Source organism: Scyliorhinus canicula, chromosome 1 (genome assembly GCF_902713615.1).
Source record: "Scyliorhinus canicula chromosome 1, sScyCan1.1, whole genome shotgun sequence".
Classification (NCBI taxonomy): Eukaryota; Metazoa; Chordata; class Chondrichthyes; order Carcharhiniformes; family Scyliorhinidae; genus Scyliorhinus; species Scyliorhinus canicula.
The window spans coordinates 311,984,799-311,997,163 of NC_052146.1; the positions used below are offsets into that span (position 1 = coordinate 311,984,799).

The 12,365-nt window shown below is 48.8% G+C and overlaps 1 protein-coding gene across 2 annotated transcripts in view; it reads right to left on the minus strand.

Annotated features, from left to right (window-relative positions):
- Positions 1–907: 907 nt before the first annotated feature.
- Positions 908–12,365, minus strand: part of LOC119976849 (adenylate cyclase type 8-like) — a 221,708-nt gene continuing 210,250 nt past the window's right edge. For both annotated transcript variants that reach the window (XM_038817615.1, XM_038817613.1), the window contains one exon: positions 908–1,993. In XM_038817615.1, coding sequence (XP_038673543.1) covers positions 1,629–1,993 — 365 coding nt within the window. In that variant the 3' untranslated portion in view covers positions 908–1,628. The remainder of the gene's footprint in view (positions 1,994–12,365) is intronic.

Below are 12,365 nucleotides of genomic sequence, written 5' to 3' on the forward strand. Positions count from 1 at the left end.
AGCTGAGATGATTGACCTCCAACCACCACAACCATCTTCCTTTGTGCCGGGTATGACTCCAACCGGTGGAGAGTTTTCCCCCTGATTCCCATTTGATCGTGTGTGGCATCAAGGAGCCTAAGCAGAACTGGAATCATTGGGAATCCATGCCAAGTCCAAACCCAAAGCCTACCCACCATCGACAAGGCACAAGTCAGGAGTGTGCTGGGAGACTCTCCACTTGCCTGGATGAGCGCAGCTCCAACAACACTCAAGAAGTTCAACACCACGCAGGTTCCTCAACACTAACTTATAAACGCACGATCTCTACCAACTTGATGTATAGAGACAGCAAATACCTGGGAACCCCATCACCTGGAGGTTCCCCTCCAAGTCACTCACCACCCTGACTGGGAAATATATCGGCCGTTTCTTCACTGTCGCTGGGGCAAAATCCCGGGAACTCCCTCCCTAACAGCACAGTGGGTGTACCTACACCTCAGGGTCTACAGCGGTTCAAGAAGGCAGCTCACCACCACCTTCTGAAGGGCAACTAGGGATGGGCAATAAATGCTGCCCTGGCCAGCGATGCCCACATTCTGTAAATGAAGAAAAACTCCCTCAGCCCAAGAAACTGTGTTGCTCTCTATTTCCCACATTCAGGACGACCTCCCAAATTGAATCCCTTCACCATTGATGGCATGTCTTCAAATGCCCAATGCCCATGAGAATTCTGTGTATGGGAATGGAACGGGAATGCTGGCGGGAAATGATTGGAACACAAATTACCCAATTTAATTTAATATTCAAGAGTCCTTTATCGATGCTCCCCAATGTAAATGCTTCACGTCACCATCCTCAACACAGTTTTCACTCCTTCTGTACCAATGCCCAGCCCAACGGTTATCTTAATACAATACTCAGCAGCTCAATTCTTATTCCTTTATATATTGTGTAAATGCGATATAATTACTGAACAGTGTTATTGGGATTACATTGATACTTTAACTGGGGTTTTCAAACAAAATGGTCTTTTTTATCTCCTCAGATTAATCTCCCACTTTTCTTCCATCTAATTCCCATTTGCTGCTGTGGTGGAGATTCCAGTCCGTCCCATGGTGATGTCTCCAGTGATGTCTGCTCCACCACCACTTTGGCCATAGTTTGAAACAGTGACACAGGGATTTCATTCCCATCCCTTCTCCTGGCTATTTCTGTCCTCAGCCATCGTTCCCAGAGGTTCGAACCACCAGTTGTCTCCAAATATTCATCTCCTCCTTGTGCAGCTCCACTCGGAGGCCAGTTGGAAGGAGCTGCTTCAGCGCACGCCAGGGGTAAACCTCACTCCTTCCCAGGGGAGCTTAGTCTCAGCATTTACACACTGATAGCGTACTTTGTACAATGACAAAACTGTTGATTCCAGGACTGTATTGTGCATTCACAACCTGGTCTTGCACCATGCTATCTAATTACAGTTCAGTCCAACTATATATAAACATTACATTGTCTGTCCTCCATAAATTCACAACATTATTTTGTCTGTGACATTTTGAAACGAATTAAATTTGGTGGCAGCTTCCTTCGAGCTGAAATGCAGCCCAGGAACGTGGCTCATTTGTTCAATCAGTGCATTGTATCATTTTATCCGCTCAGAGAGGGAATTTCATTGGCGTCATCTTCTGCGAGAGACCGGACAGGATGAGAGAGAAGGAGTGTTGGGCACTTTGCCTCCTCATCCACCTGTGCTTCATCACCTGTGTCACTCTCCCTTCCAAGAAATATGTGTTGACTTCACCCAGAGTCTCAGATATTCCCTTGACAAAGACTGGACCTCGGAATTCGAAAGAAAAACCACGAGGCTCAAGGATGGTGCAGGTTTCCTTTGTCACCTGGATCTTGCCACTGATACCAGTGCTGTCCATGCGACTGGCGAGATTCACCGTCGAACCCCAGATATCAAACTGCGGCTTCTTGACTCCGATGACACCGGAAACGGCAGGTCCCTGTGTGAATCCTGGCAAAAGGTAAAAAGAGACAGGGGTCAGCAGTCAAATCACTGAGCTCACTCAGCAACGGGCGAACAGTCCAGTCTGACCCCCGTTGTGTGGAGGGGTGACAGTAGGTGGGGAGCAGGAGGGAAGGAAGGAGATGGAGAAAGTGAGGAATCTCCATGATCTGGATTCATTAAAGTTTAGGTAAACTGAAGAGCTGAAATATCACGAATATCTGACTCAGATGTGAACAAGGAGCAGGAAGAGGCATTGGACCCCTCCAGTCCACTCCGCTATTCAATAAGATCATAGCTGACCTGACAGTAAGGCCAAATCTGCATCCTGCCCAAACCCCAATATACTCTCGCCCCCTTGTGTTTTCATTCATTTACGGGATGTGGGTGTGGCTGACTAGACAGCATTTGTTGCCCATCCCTAATTCCCCCTTCAGAAGGTGGTGGTGAGCTGCCTTCTTGAACTGCTGCAGTCCCTGAGGTGTAGGTACACCCACTGTGCTGTGAGGGAGGGAGTTCCAGGTTGTTGCCCCAGTGACAGTGAAGGAACGGCCGATATATTTCCCAGTCAGGATGGTGAGTGACTTGGAGGGGAACCTCCAGGTGGTGGGGTTCCCAGGTATCTGCTGCCCTTGTCCTTCTAGATGGCAGTGGTCATGGGTTTGGAAGGTGCTGCTTGAGGAACCTTGGTTAGTTATTGCAAGTTTCTACTTTCTTGTTTAGGAAGAATCTATCCGGCAACTTCTTCAAAATGTTCAAAGACTCTGCTTCCACCACAGTTTCAGGAAGAGTATTCCAGAGACTGGGGTGGGGGGGCGACAGTATCGGAGCAATAGGTCAGAAGATGAAAAAATTGAGGGGGGACTCGGGAATAGGGCCAGTATGGTTCTGAGGAAGAGCAGACAGAGAGATGTTGCTGAACACAGCGGGTCTGGTGGCCTGAAGTGCATATGTTTTAATGCAACAAGTATTACGGGTAAGGCAGATGAACTTAGAGCTTGGATTAGTACTTTGAACGATGATGTTGTTGCCATTACAGAGACCTGGTTGAGGGAAGGACAGGATTGGCAGCTAAACATTCCAGGATTTAGATGTTTCAGGCAGGATAGAGGGGGATGTAAAAGGGGCGGAGGATTTGCGCTACTGGTTGGGGAGAATATCACAGCTGTACAACGGGAGGACACCTCAGAGGGTAGTGAGGCTATATGGGTAGAGATCAGGAATAAGAAGGGTGCAGTCACAATGTTGGGGGGTTACTACAGGCCACCCAACAGCCAGCGGGAGGTACACACATAGATACATAGATACATAGAAGATAGGAGCAGGAGGAGGCCTTTTGGCCCTTCAAGCCTGCTCCGCCGTTCATCACGATCATGGCTGATCATCCAACTCAATAGCCTAATCCTGCTTTCTCCCCATAGCCTTTGACCCCATTCTCCCCAAGTGCAATATCCAGCCGCCTCTTCAATATATTCAAAGTTTTAGCATCAACTACTTCCTGTGGTAATGAATTCCACAGGCTCACCACTCTTTGGGTGAAGAAATGTCTCCTTATCTCTGTCCGAAATGGTTTACCCTGAATCCTCAGACTGTGACCCCTGGTTCTGGACACACCCATCATTGGCAACATCTTCCCTGCATCTACCCTGTCTAGTCCCGTTAGAATTTTATACGTTTCTATGAGATCCCCATCATTCTTCTGAACTCCAGCGAGAACAATCCCAACCTAGTCAATCTCTCCTCATATGACAGTCCCGCCATCCCTGGAATCAGTCTGGTAAACCTTTGCTGCACTCCCTCGAGAGCAAGAACATCCTTCCTCAGAGAAGGAGACCAAAACGGCACACAATACTCCAGGTGTGGCCTCACCAAGGCCCTGTACAATTGCAAAAACAATCCCTGCTTCTGTACTCAAAACCTCTCGCAATGAAGGCCAACATACCATTAGCCTTCTTTACCGCCTGCTGCACCTGCATGCTTACCTTCAGCGAATGGTGCACAAGGACACCCAGGTCCCGCTGCACACTCCCCTCTCCCAATTTACAATCATTCAGGTAGTAATCTGCCTTCCTGTTTTTGCTTCCAAAGTGAATAACCTCACACTTATCCAAATTATACTGCATCTGCTATTGGTTTGCCCACTCGCCCAACCTGTCCAGATCTTGCTGTAGGATCCCTGCATCCTCGTCACAGTTCACCCTCCCACCCAACTTGGTATCATCTGCAAACTTTGAGATGTTGCATTTTGTTCCCTCATCCAAATCATTAATATATATTGTGAGTAGCTGGGGTCCCAGCACCAGTCCCTGTGGTACCCCACAAGTTACTGTCTGCCAAACACTATCCGAAAGTTCGGACAGAAACAAAAGGAAGTAAGGGGAAAAGTGCAAGGCAGAGAAGACATAGTCAGAAATCCATAAGGGCGACAGTACAAGGTACAGTGACTGAGGGGAGCACAGTGAATAGGCCCAGTAATAACAAAAGGAATAAAACTGGAGATGTTAAGATTCAAAACAGAGGTAAAAAAACCAACATAAGTGTACTTTACCTGAATGCTCGTAGTATTCGGAATAAAGTAAATGAGTTGGTGGCACAAATCATCGTAAATGACTATGATTTAGTGGCCATTACTGAAACATGGTTAAAGGATGGTCACGACTGGGAGTTAAATATCCGAGGGTATCAAACTATTCGGAAGGACAGAGTGGATGGTAAGGGAGGTGGTGTTGCTCTGTTATTTAAGGATGACATCCGGGCAATAGTAAGGGATGACATCGGTGCTATGGAGGATAAGGTTGAATCTATTTGGGTGGAAATCAGGAATAGTAAGGCGAAAAAGTCACTGATGGGAGTAGTCTATCGGCCACCAAATAGTAACGTTATGGTGGGGCAGGCAATAAACAAAGAAATAACTGATGCATGTAGAAATGGTACAGCAGTTATCATGGGGGATTTTAATCTACATGTCGATTGGTTTAACCAGGTCGGTCAAGGCAACCGTGAGGAGGAGTTTATAGAATGTATCCGCGATAGTTTCCTAGAACAGTATGTAATGGAACCTACGAGGGAACAAGCGGTCCTAGATCTTGTCCTGTGTAATGAGACAGGATTGATTCATGATCTCATAGTTAGGGATCCTCTCGGAAGGAGCGATCACAATATGGTGGAATTTAAAATACAGATGGAGGATGAGAAAGTAAAATCAAATACTAGTGTTTTGTGTTTAAACAAAGGAGATTACAAGGGGATGAGAGAAGAACTAGCTAAGGTAGACTGGGAGCTAAGACTTTATGGTGGAACAGTTGAGGAACAGTGGAGAACCTTCCAAGCGATTTTTCACAGTGCTCAGCAAAGGTTTATACCAACAAAAAGGAAGGACGGAAGAAAGAGGGAAAATCGACCGTGGATATCTAAGGAAATAAGGGAGAGTATCAAATTGAAGGAAAAAGCATATAAAGTGGCAAAGATTGCTGGGAGATTAGAGGACTGGGAAATCTTTAGGGGGCAACAGAAAGCTACTAAAAAAGCTATAAAGAAGAGTAAGATAGAGTATGAGAGTAAACTTGCTCAGAATATAAAAACAGACAGTAAAAGTTTTTACAAATATATAAGACAAAAAAGAGTGGCTAAGGTAAATATTGGTCCTTTAGAGGATGAGAAGGGAGTTTTAATAATGGGAAATGAGGAAATGGCTGAGGAACTGAACAGGTTTTTTGGGTTGGTCTTCACAGTGGAAGACACAAATAACATGCCAGCGACTGATAGAAATGAGGCTATGACAGGTGAGGACCTTGAGAGGATTGTTATCACTAAGGAGGGAGTGATGGGCAAGCTAATGGGGCTAAAGGTAGACAAGTCTCCTGGCCCTGATGGAATGCATCCCAGAGTACTAAAAGAGATGGCTAGGGAAATTGCAGATGCACTAGAGATAATTTACCGAAATTCACTAGACTCTGGGGTGGTCCCGGTGGATTGGAAATTAGCAAACGTGACGCCACTGTTTAAAAAAGGAGGTAGGCAGAAAGCAGGAAATTATAGGCCAGTGAGTTTAACTTCGGTAATAGGGAAGATGCTGGAATCTATCATCAAGGAAGAAATTGCGAGGCATCTGGATAGAAATTGTCCCATTGGGCAGACGCAGCATGGGTTCGTAAAAGGCAGGTCGTGCCTAACTAATTTAGTGGAATTTTTTGAGGACATTACCAGTGCAGTAGATAACGGGGAGCCGATGGATGTGGTATATCTGGATTTCCAGAAAGCCTTTGACAAGGTGCCACACAAAAGGTTGCTGCATAAGATAAAGATGCATGGCATTAAGGGTAAAGTAGTAGCATGGATAGAGGATTGGTTAATTAATAGAAAGCAAAGAGTTGGGATAAATGGGTGTTTCTCTGGTTGGCAATCAGTAGCTAGTGGTGTCCCTCAGGGATCCGTGTTGGGCCCGCAATTGTTCACAATTTACATTGATGATTTGGAGTTGGGGACCAAGGGCAATGTGTCCAAGTTTGCAGATGACACAAAGATGAGTGGTAAAGCGAAAAGTGCAGAGGATACGGGAAGTCTGCAGAGGGATTTGGATAGGTTAAGTGAATGGGCTCGGGTCTGGCAGATGGAATACAATGTTGACAAATGTGAGGTTATCCATTTTGGTAGGAATAACAGCAAACGGGATTATTATTTAAACGATAAAATATTAAAGCATGCCGCTGTTCAGAGAGAATTGGGTGTGCTAGTGCATGAGTCACAGAAGGTTGGTTTACAAGTGCAACAGGTGATTAAGAAGGCAAATGGAATTTTGTCCTTCATTGCTAGAGGGATGGAGTTTAAGACTAGGGAGGTTATGTTGCAATTGTATAAGGTGTTAGTGCGGCCACACCTGGAGTATTGTGTTCAGTTTTGGTCTCCTTACTTGAGAAAGGACGTACTGGCGCTGGAGGGTGTGCAGAGGAGATTCACTAGGTTAATCCCAGAGCTGAAGGGGTTGGATTATGAGGAGAGGTTGAGTAGACTGGGACTGTACTCGTTGGAATTTAGAAGGATGAGGGGGGATCTTATAGAAACATTTAAAATTATGAAGGGAATAGATAGGATAGATGCGGGCAGGTTGTTTCCACTGGCGGGTGACAGCAGAACTAGGGGGTATAGCCTCAAAATAAGGGGAAGTAGATTTAGGACTGAGTTTAGGAGGAACTTCTTCACCCAAAGGGTTGTGAATCTATGGAATTCCTTGCCCAGTGAAGCAGTTGAGGCTCCTTCATTACATGTTTTTAAGGTAAAGATAGATAGTTTTTTGAAGAATAAAGGGATTAAGGGTTATGGTGTTCGGGCCGGAAAGTGGAGCTGAGTCCACAAAAGATCAGCCATGATCTCATTGAATGGCGGAGCAGGCTCGAGGGGCCAGATGGCCTACTCCTGCTCCTAGTTCTTATGTTCTTATGTTTGAAACAAACCTGTTGGACTTTAACCTGGTGTTGTAAGACTTCTTACTGTGCTCACCCCAGTCCAAAGCCGGCATCTCCACATCATAGGTCAGTGAAAGTGGCAAGACAGGTGGAGAAGGTAGTCAAGAAGGCATACAGCATGCTTGCCTTCATTGGCCGGGGCGTTGTGTATAAGAATTGGCAAGTCACGTTGCAGCTGTATAGAACCTTAGTTCGACCACACTTGGAGTATAGTGTTCAATTCTGGTCGCCACACTACCAGAAGGATGTGGAGGCTTTAGAGAGGGTGCAGAAGAGATTTACCAGGATGTTGCCTGGTATGGAGGGCATTAGCTATGAGGAGCGGTTGAATAAACTCGGTTTGTTCTCACTGGAACAACGGAGGTTGAGGGGCGGCCTGATAGAGGTCTACAAAATTATGAGGGGCATAGACAGAGTGGATAGTCAGAGGCTTTTTCCCAGGGTAGAGGGGTCAATTAAGGTGCGAGGGGCAAGGTTTAGAGGAGATGTACGAGGCAAGTTTTTTACACAGAGGGTAGTGGGTGCCTGGAAGTCGCTGCCGGAGGAGGTGGTGGAAGCAGGGACGATAGTGACGTTTAAGGGGCATCTTGACAAATACATGAATAGGATGGGAATAGAGGGATATGGACCCAGGAAGTGTAGAAGATTTTAGTTTAGACGGGCAGCATGGTCGGCACGGGCTTGGAGGGCCGAAGGGCCTGTTCCTGTGCTGTACTTTTCTTTGTTCTTTGTATCCTGAGTGTGCGGGGTGGGGAGGAGTTCCAAGCGTGTTTGTGTTTTCAGATCGGGGCACCCTTTTTGTCTGGGCTGGAGATATGGCGCCGACCTGTCAGCAGGATTAGTGGGTTCCACATCTTCCATTTTTTCTACGGTTATTTGAGAATATGTTGGGAAAAGCAGCAATGCAGCTTGTTATCACCGTCCCTCCCCCATTCCCATCCAAGCAGCAATGCAGCTTGTTATCACCGCCCCTCCCCCATTCCCATCCAAGCAGCAATGCAGCTTGTTATCACCGTCCCTCCCCATTCCCATCCAAGCAGCAATGCAGCTTGTTATCACCGTCCCTCCCCCATTCCCATCCAAGCAGCAATGCAGCTTGTTATCACCGTCCCTCCCCATTCCCATCCAAGCAGCAATGCAGCTTGTTATCACTGTCCCTCCCCCATTCCCATCCAAGCAGCAATGCAGCTTGTTATCACTGTCCCTCCCCCATTCCCATCCAAGCAGCAATGCAGCTTGTTATCACCGCCCCTCCCCCATTCCCATCCAAGCAGCAATGCAGCTTGTTATCACCGTCCCTCCCCCATTCCCATCCAAGCAGCAATGCAGCTTGTTATCACCGTCCCTCCCCCATTCCCATCCAAGCAGCAATGCAGCTTGTTATCACCGTCCCTCCCCATTCCCATCCAAGCAGCAATGCAGCTTGTTATCACCGTCCCTCCCCATTCCCATCCAAGCAGCAATGCAGCTTGTTATCACCGTCCCTCCCCCATTCCCATCCAAGCAGCAATGCAGCTTGTTATCACCGTCCCTCCCCCATTCCCATCCAAGCAGCAATGCAGCTTGTTATCACCGTCCCTCCCATTCCCATCCAAGCAGCAATGCAGCTTGTTATCACCGTCCCTCCCCCATTCCCATCCAAGCAGCAATGCAGCTTGTTATCACCGTCCCTCCCCATTCCCAACCAAGCAACAATGCAGCGTGTTATCACCGTCCCTCCCCATTCCCATCCAAGCAGCAATGCAGCTTGTTATCACCGTCCCTCCCCATTCCCAACCAAGCAGCAATGCAGCGTGTTATCACCGTCCCTCCCCCATTCCCATCCAAGCAGCAATGCAGCTTGTTATCACCGTCCCTCCCCATTCCCATCCAAGCAGCAATGCAGCTTGTTATCACCGCCCTCCCCCATTCCCATCCAAGCAGCAATGCAGCTTGTTATCACCGTCCCTCCCCATTCACATCCAAGCAGCAATGCAGCTTGTTATCACCGTCCCTCCCCCATTCCCATCCAAGCAGCAATGCAGCTTGTTATCACCGTCCCTCCTCCATTCCCATCCAAGCAGCAATGCAGCTTGTTATCACCGTCCCTCCCCATTCCCATCCAAGCAGCAATGCAGCTTGTTATCACCGTCCCTGCCCCATTCCCATCCAAGCAGCAATGCAGCTTGTTATCACCATCCCTCCCCCATTCCCATCTAAGCAGCAATGCAGCTTGTTATCACCGTCCCTCCCCCATTCCCAACCAAGCAGCAATGCAGCTTGTTATCACCGTCCCTCCTCCATTCCCATCCAAGCAGCAATGCAGCTTGTTATCACCGTCCCTCCCCATTCCCATCCAAGCAGCAATGCAGCTTGTTATCACCGTCCCTCCCCATTCCCATCCAAGCAGCAATGCAGCTTGTTATCACCATCCCTCCCCCATTCCCATCCAAGCAGCAATGCAGCTTGTTATCACCGTCCCTCCCCCATTCCCAACCAAGCAGCAATGCAGCTTGTTATCACCGTCCCTCCCCATTCCCATCCAAGCAGCAATGCAGCTTGTTATCACCGTCCCTCCCCATTCCCATCCAAGCAGCAATGCAGCTTGTTATCACCATCCCTCCCCATTCCCATCCAAGCAGCAATGCAGCTTGTTATCACCGTCCCTCCCCCATTCCCAACCAAGCAGCAATGCAGCTTGTTATCACCATCCCTCCCCCATTCCCATCCAAGCAGCAATGCAGCTTGTTATCGCCGTCCCTCCCCCATTCCCAACCAAGCAGCAATGCAGCTTGTTATCACCATCCCTCCCCCATTCCCATCCAAGCAGCAATGCAGCGTGTTATCACGGTCCCTCCCCCATTCCCATCCAAGCAGCAATGCAGCTTGTTATCACCGTCCCTCCCCCATTCCCAACCAAGCAGCAATGCAGCTTGTTATCACCGTCCCTCCCCATTCCCATCCAAGCAGCAATGCAGCTTGTTATCACCGTCCCTCCCCATTCCCATCCAAGCAGCAATGCAGCTTGTTATCACCGTCCCTCCCCCATTCCCATCCAAGCAGCAATGCAGCTTGTTATCACCGTCCCTCCCCCATTCCCATCCAAGCAGCAATGCAGCTTGTTATCACCATCCCTCCCCCATTCCCATCCAAGCAGCAATGCAGCTTGTTATCACCATCCCTCCCCCACTTCCCAATCCAAGCAGCAATGCAGCTTGTTATCACCAGCCCTCCCCCATTCCCAACCAAGCAGCAATGCAGCTTGTTATCACCGTCCCTCCCCATTTCCCATCCAAGCAGCAATGCAGCTTGTTATCACCGTCCCTCCCCATTCCCAATCCAAGCAGCAATGCAGCTTGTTATCACCGTCCCTCCCCATTCCCATCCAAGCAGCAATGCAGCTTGTTATCACTGTCCCTCCCCCATTCCCATCCAAGCAGCAATGCAGCTTGTTATCACCGTCCCTCCCCCATTCCCATTCAAGCAGCAATGCAGCTTGTTATCACCGTCCCTCCCCATTCCCATCCAAGCAGCAATGCAGCTTGTTATCACCGTCCCTCCCCATTCCCATCCAAGCAGCAATGCAGCTTGTTATCACCGTCCCTCCCCCATTCCCATCCAAGCAGCAATGCAGCTTGTTATCACCGTCCCTCCCCAATTCCCATCCAAGCAGCAATGCAGCTTGTTATCACCGTCCCTCCCCCATTCCCATCCAAGCAGCAATGCAGCTTGTTATCACCGTCCCTCCCCATTCCCATCCAAGCAGCAATGCAGCTTGTTATCACCGTCCCTCCCATTCCAATGCAAGCAGCAATGCAGCTTGTTATCACTGTCCCTCCCCCATTCCCATCCAAGCAGCAATGCAGCTTGTTATCACCGTCCCTCCCCATTCCCATCCAAGCAGCAATGCAGCTTGTTATCACCGTCCCTCCCATTCCAATCCAAGCAGCAATGCAGCTTGTTATCACCGTCCCTCCCCCACTCCCAACCAAGCAGCAATGCAGCTTGTTATCACCGCCCCTCCCCCATTCCCATCCAAGCAGCAATGCAGCTTGTTATCACCGTCCCTCCCCATTCCCATCCAAGCAGCAATGCAGCTTGTTATCACCGTCCCTCCCCATTCCCATCCAAGCAGCAATGCAGCTTGTTATCACTGTCCCTCCCCCATTCCCATCCAAGCAGCAATGCAGCTTGTTATCACCGTCCCTCCCCATTCCCATTCAAGCAGCAATGCAGCTTGTATCACCGTCCCTCCCCATTCCCATCCAAGCAGCAATGCAGCTTGTTATCACCGTCCCTCCCCCATTCCCATCCAAGCAGCAATGCAGCTTGTTATCACCGTCCCTCCCCCATTCCCATCCAAGCAGCAATGCAGCTTGTTATCACCGTCCCTCCCCCATTCCCATCCAAGCAGCAATGCAGCTTGTTATCACCGTCCCTCCCTATTCCCATCCAAGCAGCAATGCAGCTTGTTATCACCGTCCCTCGCCCATTCCCATCCAAGACATAATTGAAACAAAACTGTAAAATTCCACACAGTGTTTTGTCTGGCAGAGGTCAGTCCAAAAGATTTTGGAGTTTTGCAACTGAAGCAAGTGCAAAGGTGAGCAGGTTCGGTGGATTGGTCGTGATCAATGGCCCTTAGTGTCCAAAAAGGTTAGGTGGGTTACTGGGCAGCATGGTGGCACAGTGGTTAGCATAATTGCTTCACAGCTCCAGGGTCCCAGGTTCGATTCCCGGCTGGGTCACTGTCTGTGCGGAGTCTGCACGTCCTCCCCGTGTGTGCGTGGGTTTCCTCCGGGTGCTCCGGTTTCCTCCCACTGTCCGAAGATTTGCGGGTTAGGTGGATTGGCCATGATAAATTGCCCTTGGTGTCCAAAAGTTTAGGTTGGGTTGCGGGGCTTAGGTAGGGTGCTCTTTCCAAGGGCCGGTGTGGACTC